At 35.8% G+C, this 17,055-nt stretch overlaps 1 protein-coding gene and 1 pseudogene across 1 annotated transcript; one reads left to right on the top strand and one right to left on the bottom strand.

The window, feature by feature from the left end:
- The first annotated feature begins 4,219 nt into the window (after window positions 1–4,219).
- On the top strand, window positions 4,220–6,126 carry LOC121961657 (leptin-B-like). Its single transcript, XM_042511723.1, has 3 exons — window positions 4,220–4,296; window positions 4,947–5,103; window positions 5,202–6,126. The coding sequence occupies exons 2-3, from the start codon at window positions 4,948–4,950 to the stop codon at window positions 5,520–5,522; spliced, it is 477 nt and encodes a 158-aa protein (XP_042367657.1). The 5' UTR covers window positions 4,220–4,296; window position 4,947; the 3' UTR covers window positions 5,523–6,126.
- Window positions 6,127–10,494: 4,368 nt separating this feature from the next.
- Window positions 10,495–14,597, bottom strand: LOC121961571 (annotated as a pseudogene).
- Between the last annotated feature and the right edge of the window lie 2,458 nt (window positions 14,598–17,055).

Here is a 17,055-nt window from a genome sequence, read left to right as displayed (position 1 = left end):
TCACAAGCATAAGAGACTTTCACGTTTTGTTCTACGACATAAAATATGTCTGTAAATACCCAACTGAACTTTGAAGTTTTTATGTGTCTTAAAAAAGGCAGCTGCCAGCAAGTAGCTAAATGAGACTACAGAACACCATCATGCCAAACTGCGCCTAACACACCTTTACAGGCTCGCTGTGCTAGGGATGTTAAGTCATTCGACCGTGGTTTTAATTTGTTTGTAGCCTAACATTAGCTTTTGCAGTTGCATTCAGGCTTCAAAACATCAGTATCATAAATGTTTGTTTACCACAGAGCTTTTTTTCCGCAATAATCCTAAATTCTACAGGCTTTTTGACTATGACTTCTGCATAGGTGCACAGAAAAATGTCATGCCTGGAGCGTTCTATTAAGCAGCCTTTTCTTAGCTTTTTTATTTAATATTTTTGTTATAAATTTTGTATCACATGTACATCTTCAAATTGCTATATATTTTTTTACAAATAAGCTTCAATTTCTTTTTCTAAGTAGCTTTGAACTATATTTTTCCCTACAGTAGCTCGCTATATCCGCAGTTCAAACTCTTCCTGTGTGAAGTAATTGGTAGTAAGTTTCCAAGTAGTTTCCCTAACACTGGCTACACATACAATTCAAGACAAATATGGATTAAAATATATTTTCTTTACTGTTTAACTGTTTTAAATACAGACTACAAACATATTTTGAGGCCCCGAGCTAATGCCGAGTTAGGCAAAGAGTAAGATTTAACACAGTCTACAGCCTTGTTGCAGCTTTATGAGGCTGAACTTATGCATAACAGTGCTTAAAGCAAAATGCTAATTTCAGCATGCTTATATGTTCACAACGAAAATGCTAAAGATCTGATGTTTAGCCAACATATTTACCAGCTTAGGTTAGCTAATGCTAACATTTGCTAATTAGCACTAAATGGAAAGTACAGCTGAGGCTGACAAATGTTGCCAGGTTTGCAGGTATTTAGTTACTAGAATTTATCCAGAAAGGGACAATAATGTGTTGAAATTTCACAGCAAGCCATCCACTCGCTGTAGAAATGTCAACCTGGTAGTGCGCTAGAGGAAAAGTCAAGGAATCATCAAACTCCTTAGAATCCATCCTCTGACGATCATGAAAGTCTGTACAAAATTTGGTGCAAATCCATGTAGTTGTTTTTGAGATATTTCAGTTTAGACAAAAGACTGACTGTTTGCCAAACCAACATTGTCATCTATAGAGCCATGCAGCCAATATGGCTAAACATATGTGAGTAAAACTATTCTTTATTTGGAGTAATAATAGATGTAAATATCAAAAAGATAAAGGTAAGTGATACCATGCAAGACATCTACCCACACCCGACACCATGGCTGCATAATATTACATTAACTGACCGATTTTATTTACTAGCCTTTTTATTTTGTGAGATTCAGGGGAAAAATGCACAACTTTTGACCATCTATAACTAAACTTTAAACAAATCTGTCTGTGAAATCTGATGCTTTGAGAGATTTGGTTCTTTACATTCATCCTCATTCCTCAGTTCATCTGTACTAACCACAACTATTTCCTGTGGAGACGAGTCATCGCCTATGTTCTTTGTTCTCTATCACAGTGGTGCACTGAGTTTTCACCAGAAGGGGGGTCGTCTGATGGAATTTTTTTTTTTTTTTTTTTTTTTTGCAAAGGGGTCGTACTGAGTCAGCCATGTGCCACGTCAGTTTACTGGAATTGACCAAAGCCGACATTCCAATAAATCGCTCCTCCCCAAGTCCTACTTTTGTCTGGTCTACTTCAGAAGCAAAGTATTTCCATCTCAACTTTGTTTCTTTAACATAAAGCAGTAAAGTGTTAGACCTGACTGGATGGATGAAACACTTTGTTTTGGCAAGACACGTTTTTTTATGATTTTCGCTCCCTCAACAAAACTACTGACCTTAATGAAAGTTCTGGGAATCGTCTTGAGCCACTGGGTCAACAGCTACAGAAGTGGGTCTCATTAGTGCTCAGGGGGGGAAAATACACACAACAGAAGGGATAAGAACAATGAGCTTGTGAAAGGAACGAAGAATAATTGTTTTACTGGAATAGTTCACGGCTCAGTGACTGATAAATACAATTAATTCACGAACCTGTCAACAGAGAAATTGTGTTTATTTTGCAGTTTGCTCATTATGGAAGCCCAGTCCTGACGCTGTGATGAAGAAAAGATCCGTCAGTCATTGAAAAAAGAAACCTTCTCAAAATAATAATGAGAAATTATCTGAAAAAAAAAAAAATATTTTGAATTTCAAAAATAATCACTAAGTTTCCTAAATAATGACTTAATATCTTTAAAAAAAAACTATTACTATTTCAAATTTATGACCTCATTTTTTTTTTTTTTAAAGAAAACTGACTCACTTTCTTAATGACTTCTCAAAATAATGAGAAATGTCTCCTTAAATATAATGTCTTAATAGCTCAAAATGACTCATAATGACTTAATATTTAAAAAAGAGATTTCTCAAAATAATGACCTAATATCTAATAATATTCTGTATAAAATGAGAAAAGTCATTATTTTGAGAAATCTCATTTGTAAATACCAAGTCATTATTTTGTGAAGTCAAAAGGTATTAACTCATTTTGAGGATTTCTTTTTACAAAATAACTCATATATGTAGGGAAACAGGCTTCCATAGCTCATCATATATATATATATATATATATATATATATATATAGATATAGATATCGTCAATTAAAACACAATCAGAAACTTACTGAAAGAATATTTTCTTTGTCTCATGGTTAAACTTTGCATGCAGTTGGAATTTTCAAGCAGTCTGTCAATGTCTAAGAATTAATTTTACATTTCATAAATGCAGCTCCACCTTGCCAGTTCATTTATCAACCTAAGAAAATGCTCAGCATATTGAACGTAATTATTAACAACCAAACTGCAACTCACAAAATGTCTGCGAGGCTTCATTTTGATATCAAAATAAAACACCTTCTGCATGATATACACAAATTACCATAGCAAGGATTCCCTCAAAATGAAGGAGAGGACACATGCTCCTAAGGTTCGAACTAAAACGTTAGATCGTGAAAGCAGCTCCACATACGTGGTGTGTGTGTGTGTGTGTGTGTGTGTGTGTGTGTGTTTTGGAATTTCTGAGATGCATGCAAAACATGCATGTTTCTTTGTTGACTACGTAGTGTGTCGTCAACTGGAAAAAATGACTCGCTGATGATCAATTCAAGTGTGTTGGTAATGTTTGCCTTTGATTGGTAAATTTAACGTGACATGTTGCTGTCCCCCCCTTCAAAACGTCCCTGATGGGTCTTTAAGAACTCTCTCACATGAAATAATCAGGTCCAGGAAATAGCCATAGCCCATAGAAGCGTGGAAGTGCGATATGAGCAAGTTATGCACATGGGCTGAGGGCCTTTTTCCTGCACATGGACGCTTTGCTTGCCACAGAACGGGAGCATGAAGCTGCCACTTTTTAAAAGATTGACAAAGAAAAACATTCCTGCAATATGTCGCTACGTGGAAAATGTATTCTGTGCATTCCGTGGAAACCACCACAGTTTATGAACTGCATGTGCCGTTATTATATTTCTATTTTTAACTCCTTGTTGATGCTTTGGCCTCCGACAACAGTGATAAAAACAAGTGGAAAACGTCACCACGTTCCAGCAAAGATAATTAATTTCACAGCTCTTCATTTCAAGTATATCTTAAAAAAAAAAAAAAAAAAATCACTTTCAAAGACGCGCGTAAAGAAAACCCACAGAGGATTCTCAAAATCAGATGATGACTGATGGCAAAGATGGCAAATTCATATATCAGTGCTTTACATCTGTGTATAAAATAGCATTTGCAAACACATATTTTACGATTCTTTTCTTCTTTTTCTTCATTTTTGCACAGGAGTGTTGGAGGCTTTGCACAGCATGGTGCCACGGCTACAATCTACCTCCACTTTATCCAGTGCTTATAAGTTAAAACCGAATTGTTAACATCAAAAACAGGCTTACATCAGCAGACATTCATGCATGAAGTGAAATCGTCTTACAGGAAAACAAAACTAGAACACAGCATGTGTGCGAGTCGCTGGGATCTGACTCACAGTGATGTGATCAGTCTTTGCTTCTAGTGGCACTTTGTGTGATTTTCCTGCAAAATCAGAGAGAAGGGGAATGGACCTGGACTCAGATTATTTAATTGGGGGGGGCACCTGCGAGGAGGCATGTGTCATCTCTCTGTCATTCAGTGTTACAGGAACACAGCCACGGACGTTAAAACACAGGTAGGCTTATGATATGATGTTAAATCTTCTTAATATTTTGCAGAATCAGTGACCATTTTTAAAACTCTTCTTAAAAGTAATTTTTTTATTAACTTGCTTATGTGACTTTGTCTTTTTTTAAATCTTTTTATTTGTATATTTATTCTGTCTTGTCCTGCTTATTCTTCTTATTATTAATGTCTTTATTCTTTTTGAACTTTTTACTGTATTCATTTTTATTTTTTTAATGTAATATTTTATCTCTATTTCTCATTATAATCTGTCCTCTGTCTAATACATTTTTGCCTCTGATCTCATGTTTAAATTTGCCTTAATTTTTATTATTGTTTGACTTCTATTGTTTTACTGCCTCTGGGATATCTTGCTTCTGCTTTGCTTTATTTTCTAAAGCACTTTGTGAAGTCTGTTTTTAAGGTGCTTTATAAATAAAGTTCCAATTATTATGATTAGATTTTACAATATCTGAGACCATCATTGAGGAAACAGACATGAGATAATATTAGTGGTATCCTTGTTATCCTTCAAGAATCAAGGCTAAAATGTTTTAAGGAAAAAGATAGACCATTTAAAATGTAAAATTGCATTATGTATTTAATTTATGTTATGGTGTCTTTGTAATTGATATAACTGATTTAATTTTCTTTTTTTAGGATGCACATCTTTTGGACCCTTCTCTTTGTCTGTCTCGTGGCAGCTCCTGGATGCTCAAGTCTTCCAACAAAGGGAGACTCCATCAAAAACACTATACAAACTATAACAAACATAGCTCAGATAACCCTGGTCCACATCAAGAAACTAAGGACAACGGTATGCACACCAGTTATTCTAATATATCAGGTTTTCACAAAATCTAAAGAGTATTTTTTAAAGAAAAGTGTAAGATATTTAGTTTTTCTCGTCCTTAGTTGCCGGTGGCTCCACAGATCGAACTCAGCACTCCCTCCATTGACGGACTAACTAGCATCACTCACAATCTCGGACTTTTGGACAATGAACTGCAGAGCCCTCTCACAGAGCTCTTCACTCAGATTCAGGCCGACGTCTCCAGCTTGGAGGGGCGGGTGCGCTCCCTCGCCATCACTATGGATTGTCCCGTCCAGCCCAAACCCAGCAGAGAGGCCAGTGACACCGTGTTCCCCGACAGTCAACTTCACCAGACCCTGACCAAGGTGCAGCGCTACCTGGAGACGTTTATTCTCCACAAGGACAAACTCAAGGTCTGCTGAGAAATCCACTCTTACATCACACTTACACAACGCTAAGATTTGCCATAATGAAAAAATATAGGCGAGTTTGCACAAATAGCTCAGTGTAATCAACAATGTATTTTGTCTTTGCACATGGTTTTTAAAAAAAACATCTCTGCTATATTATTCTTCCTCTGGTTGCTAAACATTTTGCATGGAATGCAAGTAGCTTTTTGCGCACAAAAGTTTAAAAAATATGCAAACTGTGGACTTATTTATATGATTTGAATGATATTGACTGTTTGAATTTTGGAGAAAGTGCTCCGGCATGGTTTACAATTTGAAGCACGTTTGTGTGTTGGTATGGGTATTCTATTATGTGCAAGATATTTGAAGGAAAAGTATGAAAAATATTGTGCAATAATGAAGGTGCAATGCATTTGATATGAAGTGTAATGTTTATTATAATGTTTTATTAAGCTGAAACATTAAGCTTGTGGTCAGTTGGATGTATGAATTTTTATCTAAAATATCATTTATCATGTTATATGTAGAAGTAAAGCTTTTAGTCAGTATGTGAAGCCTGTTGAATTTGTTAAAGGTGTTTGTTTTTTCTTTTTCTATGACAACATTAAAATGTCGGGGCATGTATTGTTTTTTAATGACCTCTTTAGTTGTGCATGAAACAAATGTAATGTTTTTTGGTCAACCTCCTGCCACACAAAATTATACCACTGAAGGAAATAAAAAACGCAAAAAGCATTATATTTAAAATAGTATTCATATGCTTTAGAAATTTGAATTCAAAGACATTTACATAAAATGGATTAAACTTAATTTCAGTCTTTGGGTTTACTCAAAATATCGAACAATTATATGACAGATTTGGAAAAACACGTAAATGTGTGAAAGACCTGCTACATAAAAAATTCAAACAGTCTAAATTTATTTACATCTAAATTACAGTTTTTTGTAACTATCATGGCAGTCTGACACCATGAGTGTTTATAATAATAATATTTGTGACTGAAAAGTAGGGTTCACTATGAGAGATATATGTACTTAAAATCAGACTAATAAAGAGTATTTGTAGTCAAAATATTATATTATATTTTGCATATAAATGGTGACCATATTTGACAATAGCATCACGTAAGTTTTTCCTTCTGAATGGGAACCACTGAAATAAATTATTCAGTTTATTTTAATAATGAATTCTTGATTATTATATCACATGTGCTTACATTCATTTATTCATTTTGAAATTTAAAAAAATACTTAAATGTGTTGTCTTTTTTTATGCAGAGTTTAATGCCTTTTTTTTTTTTACATTATTTCCTCAGTCAGCAATACATTTTTAAAAATTACTCAAATTATTATTAATGACTTAGAGAGATAATTCTCTATAGAGGTCAACATTTTGACAGCTAGGCCTTTTGGGGCAAAGCACAAAAATGCACAAGTAAAGGTTGAACTCTAACGGATATAAAATAGCAACATCATGCTGAGCAGCTATGAGACAAACACACACACACACACACACACACACACACACAACTGTGTGAAGTGTTACGCTAATGTGAACACCTCATTGCTAAGAACGAGGTGAGTAAAGTGACGGGCGGGGAGTGTTTACAGTTACATTTTCTGCGTTTTTACATGCCTATGCAAATAAATTCAAATTTTAATTATTTTTATAACACAATTATGCCAACATAATCACATTAAAATGGAGGAAAAATAATTCATCAGATGACAAATTAAAAAAGAAGCCTCAGTGCCAAGAGGCTCACTGCTCAGCAGTCCACACACAGCGATGTGAAAGAAGAAGTGACTGGTAATTTGCCAACAGCAAAAGTGCCAATAATGTACAGTCCTACTAAGTATGTATACAATATAAATATGCACATAACCAGGACTAAATAATAACAAAATCTAATCATGCTTTTTTAGGGGTTGTTTTTCCCAGGATCCTGTGTGCTTTACATATTGTAAATCTATTCAAGGCATTTTTAAAAATTTGTCTGCATAAATAAAATTGATTTTAGTTTCAAGTAACACGGTGCATTTTATTCCAGAAACCAATCACACGCAAAACTTCAAATCAAATTGTCAAAGACAAATCAGGATTTAAAAAAAAAAAAAAAAAATTAAAAGAAGAGGACTAATTGTAAAATATAATCCAGAACTAGGGAAACTCTCTTTTATCAAGAAGCAGAAAATAAATACAATATAAAGTATTTTTCTCAAGGTTAATTACATTTAAATAGTTAACTCTTCTATTTGCACTCTACTTGAAAATATATCTTTATAAAAGCTTATACAAAACGAAAAAAGTGGTTATACCTCACAAACAGAAGCAAAAACAATGAGAATTTCCATATGCATTACAAACTGATGAGAAAAATACATTATACTACAGATAGAAATACATACATTTGATTCCAGTTTCTCTGCCACGACTTTCTCTGTCATTCCTTTGGTTTTGTACAAAGGTGAACACAACTTGGAGATACAAGAAAGGATATATGCTTTTTTGAAACATGAATTTTAAAAAAGTTTTCACATAAAATATGTATTTTTCAGAGAGTTGGGTATACAAGCTCCTTTCCACACTCACTCTAGGGAAATGTATTTCAAAACAGGGGAAAGATACTCTACATATACCACGCTGACACGGAAAATCTGATTAAATATTAGTCATATATAGACACAGCGTGTGAGAACATCTACGAAGCCGTCGGGGAGTTGTAGCAGTGGTAGATAGCAGGGGCTCCACTGGGAGAGATAACTAAGTGTGCATGTATAAGGTACAGATGTATAATGAAAGGGTAGAGGTTAAAAGAGCATGTCAGAAGACTGTAGAGTTAAAGGGTATAATATTACTCGCAAGAGTGAGTCTACGCCTATAACATGTGTGTATATTCATGTTTTACGTGACTGAAGTCATCAAGTTAGCTCCCTTCTTAGCAACAATCCACAGCCGAAGGTATTAAATGTTATAAAATATTCTTTGTAAGAGTTAGAAATAGCAATTAAGGTATACACCTCTGTCCAGTGTTGGAAAGTAACTAAGTACATTTACTTAAGTTTTGGAATAAGTACAGTTTTGAGGTACTTGTACTTTATTCAAGAGTATCAATTTTCTGGTTCTTTATGCATTTCCCCCCCCTGTATTTTAAAAATAAATCTTGTACTTTACAATATATTAATTATCATATATTATTATTTAGGCAGATCAGAATGTATTACTTGGTTGAAGGTTTTTATGAAATTTTTAGCTCCGAGCATTACACAAGAAAAGTGATGAGCAACATTACCGAGTTACTATCCAACACTATTAGCCAACAACATGCCACACTGCAACATGTGTCACTGCAACATGTGTCACTGCAACATGTTACACTGCAACATGATACACTGCAACATGATACACTGCAACATGATGTACTGCAACATGCCACACTGCAACATGCCTACACTGCAACATGCCACACTGCAACATGCCACACTGCAACATGATGTACTGCAACATGCCACACTGCAACATGCCACACTACAACATGCTACACTGCAACATACTACATTGCAACATGCTACACTACAACATAATACACTGCAATATGATACACTGCAACATGCTACACTGCAGCAACTGTTAGTGCAGCTAACAAACAGTTAAAATCCACCAAACACAGCAAGAAAACCTCTTCGGCTTCACATCATCCCAAAAGCAGCTCAGCACACACTTCGGTCTAAAACATTAACATTTAAACATCAGTGACGAAGCAGAAAACTCGAGTCTGACGGTTTATGGCCTTCTGTTTGATGCATACAACTGCAATATTAAACTTTATCCAGCAGATGTCGCCATTTTTTTTAAATTTTTTTTTTTTTTTTTTTTTTTTTACTATGAAATGCAAACATTGAACCACAACAGATTAAGTGATTCGGCGCTTTAGAAAAGCCTAACTTTCACCACAAACATTAAAAAAGTTTAGTTTTCTGTACTCACTCATCTTTACACCGGTTGATCGCTGCTGTTCTAAGCCGCTGAAAAAAGAAACTAGGGAGCATCTCTGCTCAAACCAACTGCAGTGCCGCCATGTTTTTCACCAGCTGCTCTGAACTTTTCACCTTTCACATACAGTTCAGGTGACTGCAAGACACGCCCACCACCGGCCACACCCCTGCTTCCTCCGTGACCTCACGCTGCGTTCACGGGCCCCTCGGATGTACTCATTTCTTTCAAACTCTTAGGTGTGTTCATTCTTAAATGTGGGAAAAAACACGGAGGATAACACTAATCCGTGTTGTATTAAATAGCTCGGAGCATGTATACGAGTTTGAAACGTTATTTTACATGAATGCAGCAGGAATGAAGCATCAAGCATAGACTGTATATAAAGATTATATATTATTAATATTATATTATATTATTTTACAGTCTATGGGAGCAAGATACGCAGACTTTAAAGTGTCCTTTTGTTATTCTTTTGACACTTTCCTTTTGTTTTCATCATGGACCTGTATGTGGTTTTGTATGTCTGTCATCATTCTGAGTTTCTCTGCAGTTTCTTTGTTGTCATTTTGAGCGTCTTTGCAGGTGTCTTGTCCCTTTTCGTAGCGTTTGTGAGCCTCTGTGTTTCATTGCAGCTGTTTGCGTCTCTCTGGGGTCATTTTGAGTTTCTAACAGGTCAGTATGCGTCTCTTCAAGTGGCATTTTTTAGGTCAATCAGGGAAGGCCATTTCAGTATTTCACCCATCTATATTAATCCTGTTTAAAACATTTATGCTGCCCGACCTTAGGTGCTTTTTATTAGGTCTTCAAATCACTTCAATGTACCTTGAGGATCTCTCGCTCACATCCTTGATGGGAGGAGCTGAGAGGAAAGCGAGGAGACATGTTAGCATAATGAAAAGCACCAAAGTGTATTTATATGCCGCATGCAGTGTGCACACATTGGTGCTTTTCTGCTGAAATAAATAAAGCAAAGATTAAACGCAGAGGTTAGGAGGTCAAGTATAAGCTTGGTTCTTTATTTTACACATTGTGCAAAAACCAGATCTCTGGCATTAAGGTGCAACAACAGTTCATTAGAGAACATTGGATGTGCAAAGCAAGCTACACGTTAACAATAGCTCCACAGTCATTCATAAATAGTGTGCATCATTTTAAATATGACAATAGTTTAAATCCAAACAACAAACCATTGAGAATAATGCCTGAAAGGAAAGACAAATGTCTTTGTTAAATTATGCTGTTAAATTATGCCTTTTATCATGCGATGGCTATAAGGATAAAAAGATTAACTGTCTTATTCATCAAAAAGTTTCCTTACAGTTTTAAAGTTCAGTCAAACCAAACCTTTTAGTCCCCCAACAGTTTACATTTTTGCTTTGGGGGAGGAGATGTGCAGTAACTTCAAGTATTTCTCCAGTGTAGAGAGATAGTCTTCGGGGTGGCATCGCATGTGTGCTGCATGTGTTTCGACACCTTCCACTTCCTGCTCTCCACAGTCACGCCCCTCTTCTTCCACAGACCGATTAGCTTCTCCATGTCGGCTGAGTTGCACAGAGCATCGTTTTCACTGTAGAAGAAGAGGGCTGGCGCGGTGATCGGGCTGTTGCGGAAAATCTGGATGCTGTTTTCATAGAAATCTGCTGTGTGGGTTTTGAAGAGCCAGAAGTAAAACATGGCAATGTTTTTGACGAAGCGCTCCAAACGTGGAACCAGAGTCTTGCCGAGGCCTGAACAACAACGAGAGACAGTAAATAATCAAGAGGGTTAATAATTTATAATCAACAATTACATGCTGAATATACATAACACTGAACAGGGGAGGGTATCAAACTGCCACCACCCAAAAACCTGTTAATATTCTCTTTCTCTTTTTCATTTTTTTTTTTATTTGGGGGGATACTTTTTTCTTTTTTCTCTAGACATCTTTCCCTAACTTTTCTAAAAAATAATGTTCTATTCAAAGTTTTTATTATTTTTATGTTTATTTTTTGCGGTCTCTTCAGGAGTGATGCTGTCACCACGTCTGAGCACGTCTGTGGAGGGAGGTTCGTTGCCAGGAGGATCCGCAGTGGCATAACTTATCTTCACGCTCCGTACTCTGGAGCAGAGGAACAAACATTTTGTGCTGCCAAAGACTCTCAAACATGCGCTGATCTTTGCTCAATCCCATCCCAAACACCCTCCTCCTCTGCAGACCCTTCCTCCTCTCCACTGCTCTCACAGTCACCTGCCTCCTCCCAAAACCAGATTCAGCCTCCGCTCCAGACCCCTAACTAGGGTCTAACTATTTATATATATGCATTTTTAATCATTTTTTATTTATTAACTGGCCCCTGGCCTCCTGACTTTTTGCAAAAGTGGCACCCAGGTGAAACAGGTTGAGCATCCTTGTTGCTTGGTATAAACAGAGCAGCGAGCTTCAGGTCGAACTTCCTCTTCTGAGGCAGAAAGAGGAAGTGTCCTAACGTTTCATCACTACAAAACCACAGTTATACGCCGCCATGTGTACCAGTCGAGTACACATCCATTTCTGGGAAAACATGTATGCTTAACCGCCGCACATTGGTTATTGCACGTATTTATTAAAAATAAATCATTAATCAGTTGTTAATTCTTATACATTATTTAAAAAGAATATGCCAAATATCACCTTGTGCCATTTGCTGCTTTTCCTTGCCTTACATGTTAGTGAACTGATTATCCTTGGGTCATTGGTTGGACTTAAATCTCATTACTTTAAGGTATTGCTAAAGGATTGTATAAATACATACTATTCATAATTTTCACAGGGACGTTATTGTTCTCTAACATGGTTGTTAATCATCGCAGCGCTGACGTGATGAGCCTGGATTACCAACAGGATAAAGCGACCAACTGCCACTCGGCCTGAGTCACACAGGAGTCCTGGATCAATGAGTAGCAATTGGTTTGTGGTCATTTAAAAAACTGTTTTTGTTTGGAAAAATATTTAATGATTTTACTGATCCTGCCCACTTTAACATACATAATAACATACAAATATTATATATCTGTGGTTTGCAGAAACGTACAATACTAACATTTACTCTGGAGATCGGATTGAAGAAACTGTTTTATTCACTCTTTTTGAGGACTAAATGATAAATTGCAAAAATGAAAAAAAAAAAGACACAATAATAGAAAAAAAAAGCTTTAGATACAGTCTTTTATTTTGGCAGACACTGTCGGAAGTCAGTTTATAAACATGCTGCCACAAATAATTCCTGGACTCCTGACAAACTGGAGCAGCAGGTCAGGCGGGTTATAACTTATTTAAAAATCTGACACACGTATCCCACACAAAAGTAACCCGAGACGGATCACACTCACTCACCTATCGCCATGTGCTCCAGAGAGCCAACCACCAGGCTGTCATAGATGTGTCCTATCACCCTCTGCGCCAGGCCTGCATGTTCGTCCCATCCCTGAGCGATGTGGGTGAGCGTCTGGGTGAAAGTGTAACCACCGATGGAGGAGGCGTGGACCAGCACGGCCCTCCCCGAGAACTGAGGCTCCTCCAGAACCTTCAAAACCTCCAAGCCGTAGTCGAGCCCCCATCGAGGCCACAGGAAGTGCAAAACATTGCTCTGGACCAGGAGGACGTCCATGCCACGATCCAGATAAAGGTCTCTGTACTTGCTCACCCCACCTGGCTGGGCACCGAGCCAGGAGAAGAAAAGAAGAAGAGGCCGGGGAGCGGAGGCTGAATCTGATTGGTTTTGGGAGGAGGCAGGTGACTGTGAGAGCAGTGGAGAGGAGGAAGGGTCTGCAGAGGAGGAGGGTGTTTGGGATGGGATTGAGCAAAGATCAGCGCATGTTTGAGAGTCTTTGGCAGCACAAAATGTTTGTTCCTCTGCTCCAGAGTATGGAGCGTAAAAATAAGTTATGCCACTGCGGATCCTCCTGGCAACGAACCTCCCTCCACAGACGTGCTCAGACGTGGTGACAGCATCACTCCTGAAGAGACCACAAAAAATAACAAAGCAAAATCAGATTTAAAAACAAGGCATTCCCACACAGTGACTGAGAAAGCAGAAATGTTAGTTTTAACATTTAACTGAAGATTTCACTAGAAAAAATAAAGACTGGGTATTGCAATTATTTTAAGACTACATAAGTTATTTGAAAACGAAAAAAAAGGCAGAAAAATTCTTAATTGTTGTTTGTTTAGAAATTTAAAAAATGAAAAAGAAAGGTATTTCCTTTTGTAACAGACTATAGAGCAGTAATAATAATAATAATAATAATGATAATAATAATAATAATATAATAATAATAATAAATAATAATAATAATAATAATGATAATAATAATAATAATAACAGTAATAATAATAATAATAATGATGATGATGATAATAATAATAACCAAGCAGGTTTCACTTTCAAGGAATTTGCCTTAATATTTGGTGCATACAGTGCAAATATAAAAGATTACTTATAGAAAGGCAAAGTACTGCAACACTGAGGAACATAAATATGGACCATTTAGAATAAAACATGAACAAGATACTATTAAAAATACTATAACATAACATATGTAAATTAGACCTGTTTTAAAGAATGAGTAAACACTCTATACTATAGTTTTGTGCAAAAATATTGAACAGTAGGATATATTATGACATTATAATAAATAATTATATTATCATTGAACATTTTTTTCTATTTATATAGATCCACGATACATCAGCGGGTTACCATATGTTTGGAAAAAAGGGGCAGTGAAAGGGCTTTTTTTTTAACGCTTCACTTTCACATATGCAACCACTAAAGCAGAAACTGAAGCTACTGTGAGTTTGATGTTTGACGCATTACCGGGTCCCAGGAGGATGTGGCACAGCATCAGCCTAACCTTTTTTTAATGTTCATGCAAGTTCCGCAACAGAGGACACACACACACACACGCACACACACATAATACGACAGGATCGTGTGTTTTTGTTACCCGGTGGTGAGCAGGTTTCCCATCCTGCGAGGACAGAAGGTGCGGGGGCGCCCTGGTCCTCCGGTTTACCTCGTAAAAAATTGACTGTGATCAAATGGGTCAGATGCGCCGAGGAGCCGGCTCGACGTCCGTCTTCTTCTTTTTTTCTTTTCTTTTTTTTTTTTTTTTTTTTTTTTTTTTGGCCGGTTGGCAGAAAAAGAAATGACGCATTACTGCCACCATGTGGTGTGGAGGGTAAATGGGGACAGTGAATTTAATCCGCAAAAAAACAAACAAACAAAAAAAAAAACAGAACTATAAAAATTAATTAAACAAAATAAAGAAAAATAAAGAAATTCAAACATTAAATAATAATAATAATAATAATAATAATAATAATAATAATAATAATAACAACAATAGTAGTTAAGTTCCACCAACACAAAACAAAACAAAACAAAACAAAACAAAACAAAACAAAACAAAACTAAACACAAAACACAAAACAAAACAAAACAAAACAAAACAAAATAATTAATACGTAAACCTTATGTATAAATAAATTCAAACGTAATTCTCACACTTTTCCTTCCACTAAATTAGAGTCGTCATTTCTGTCTTACCGAAATGACACATTTACAAATTGATAGAGATAGTTCTTAAAAATGATAGTTGTCAAATCTTAAAAAATAAAATAAAAAAGATCTGCTACTTTTTTTTTATCTCCTTTGATTCCAAAATGTGCTGATATCCATAGAAAAATCATACTCATCGAAATTGTGTCATGTCTATTGTAATAATCAAAATACCTGTATCTCAAACTTTATCAACTTTATCCAAAATTTCGAATGAAAGCCTTTGCAAGGATTGTAGAAGTTTATTATTTTGACACTACTGCCTTTTGTCCAATAGTCAGGGTATTATAAATTTCATATCTGACCCTTTTCCAAAACATAGCAATAAATAATGTAGTAATCTATTTTATTAACCTCATGGCAGCTCAAACGGGGCTTATCTGGATCTGTTATTTATAGTTCAAAGAACCTCGTGGCCAAAACGAGCTATTGCCGTGATGATAACGCAAATAAGGTCACACTGAATTGTCACTTCATCCAAACAGGGAAACTTTAGAAGGTCATGATTATATTTGTTCTGACCTACTAATCAAATAACTGCAAGACATTTCAGAGCCACAGGATGGAGCCAGAGATTAACACGGAGAGAAGAGCACCTTCAGTGTGTGGAGCTCTATGATGAATACGTTTAATTACCTTGTACAATTGATATTAATAACATAATGTTAGATAATGTCATTTATATGGATTTCTGAGGATCTTGGAGATGAAGTGACTTGGGTTTCATAGTGTTCATAATTCTGAGTTTAAATCCTCCACTGATGTCATTTTGCATAATTTAATAGCCTACATTCCTGCAATTTTTGGTACAATAAAAGTTCTGCATTCACAAGCTTACTTAAGTAAAACACATATTTTAAAATCTTAACTTGCAAAGTTACCACATAGAATATCAGCTACTGCATAAATGTAGTGAAGTAAAAACTAACACGTTTTCCTCTGAAGTGTTTTGAAGTAAAAGTATAGTAGTGTCAAATGAAAATATTAAAGTCAAGTATTGCTCTTAAGTTTATGTGCTTGAGTAATGTGCTAATTAACCCTATTTTTTAAAAAAAAAAAACTTTTTTCAGGTTATATTGTTATAAGTTATTTTATTCTGTTTTTGTTATTATTTTATCTTATTTGTCTTATTTTAAAGAACATAACTTATTTCGGACAAGTGCCATATAAATAAAGCTTATTATACAATTATATATTAAATTGTCTTGTCTTCTTCTGTTTCAGTTATTTATTTAAAACTTGTCATTTGATCCTGAGATGCTGACCGCATAATGTGATGTTTACAGTTGTTTTAGATCATTTTCTACCAGGAAATCCCATCTTAGCCGCTGGAAACATCCTGATGTGTCACGCTGTCTACATTTAGACGACTCAGTGGGAACGAGGAATATCTGCCACCAATCAGAATCACAAGGTACATCATTCCTTTAATCCCTTAAACCTCAAATTTCCCCTTTAAATTTCCATTAAGTAGCTAGAAAAATCTTTTTTTCCCCACTGTCTAACAGCATCACATATGTACAGTATTCTGCATCATCACTAAGTGAGATATTCAAATAAAAAGTCCATGTTATTAGGACTTCTCGGTTCCAAATACTTAATATTTCTTCAATAATTCAGCCTAGTGTATTTTACGTTATCCCAAAGTTTGAGATCTCTACTTGATATACTAAATTTACAAGGATTTTAGTAAAGCTTGGCTGCAAAACAAAAGTTTCCAGTAGATGTTATTTGCATTAAGCTTACGTGTTTGTTCTTTTTCTCACTATGGCTTAAAACCCCCCACAAAAAATGTCTTTTCTGACATCATCGTCAGCTCATTCTAGTGTGGTTTGCTGAAAATATGAGCCACGGTTGTCATGACAGTGTTTTTTGTAGGTGAATGTAAAAACGTCCGTTGCAGTTGTGATCAGGTCTTTCCATTCTTTCACATGCAGGCAGCAGAGGCAGTTTTAGGTCATCACATTCA

Source organism: Plectropomus leopardus, chromosome 22 (assembly GCF_008729295.1).
Source record: "Plectropomus leopardus isolate mb chromosome 22, YSFRI_Pleo_2.0, whole genome shotgun sequence".
NCBI lineage: Eukaryota > Metazoa > Chordata > Actinopteri > Perciformes > Serranidae > Plectropomus > Plectropomus leopardus.
This window is presented reverse-complemented; position numbering and strand designations above follow the sequence as displayed.

What these genes read in the sequence shown, in the direction of transcription:
- LOC121961657 (XM_042511723.1), top strand. Translation starts at nt 4,948, where the DNA reads ATGCACATCTTTTGGACCCTTCTCTTTGTCTGTCTCGTGGCAGCTCCT. An exon ending in TCAAGAAACTAAGGACAACG is followed by an intron (nt 5,104 to 5,201) that starts GTATGCACACCA and finishes TCTCGTCCTTAG; the next exon opens with TTGCCGGTGGCTCCACAGAT.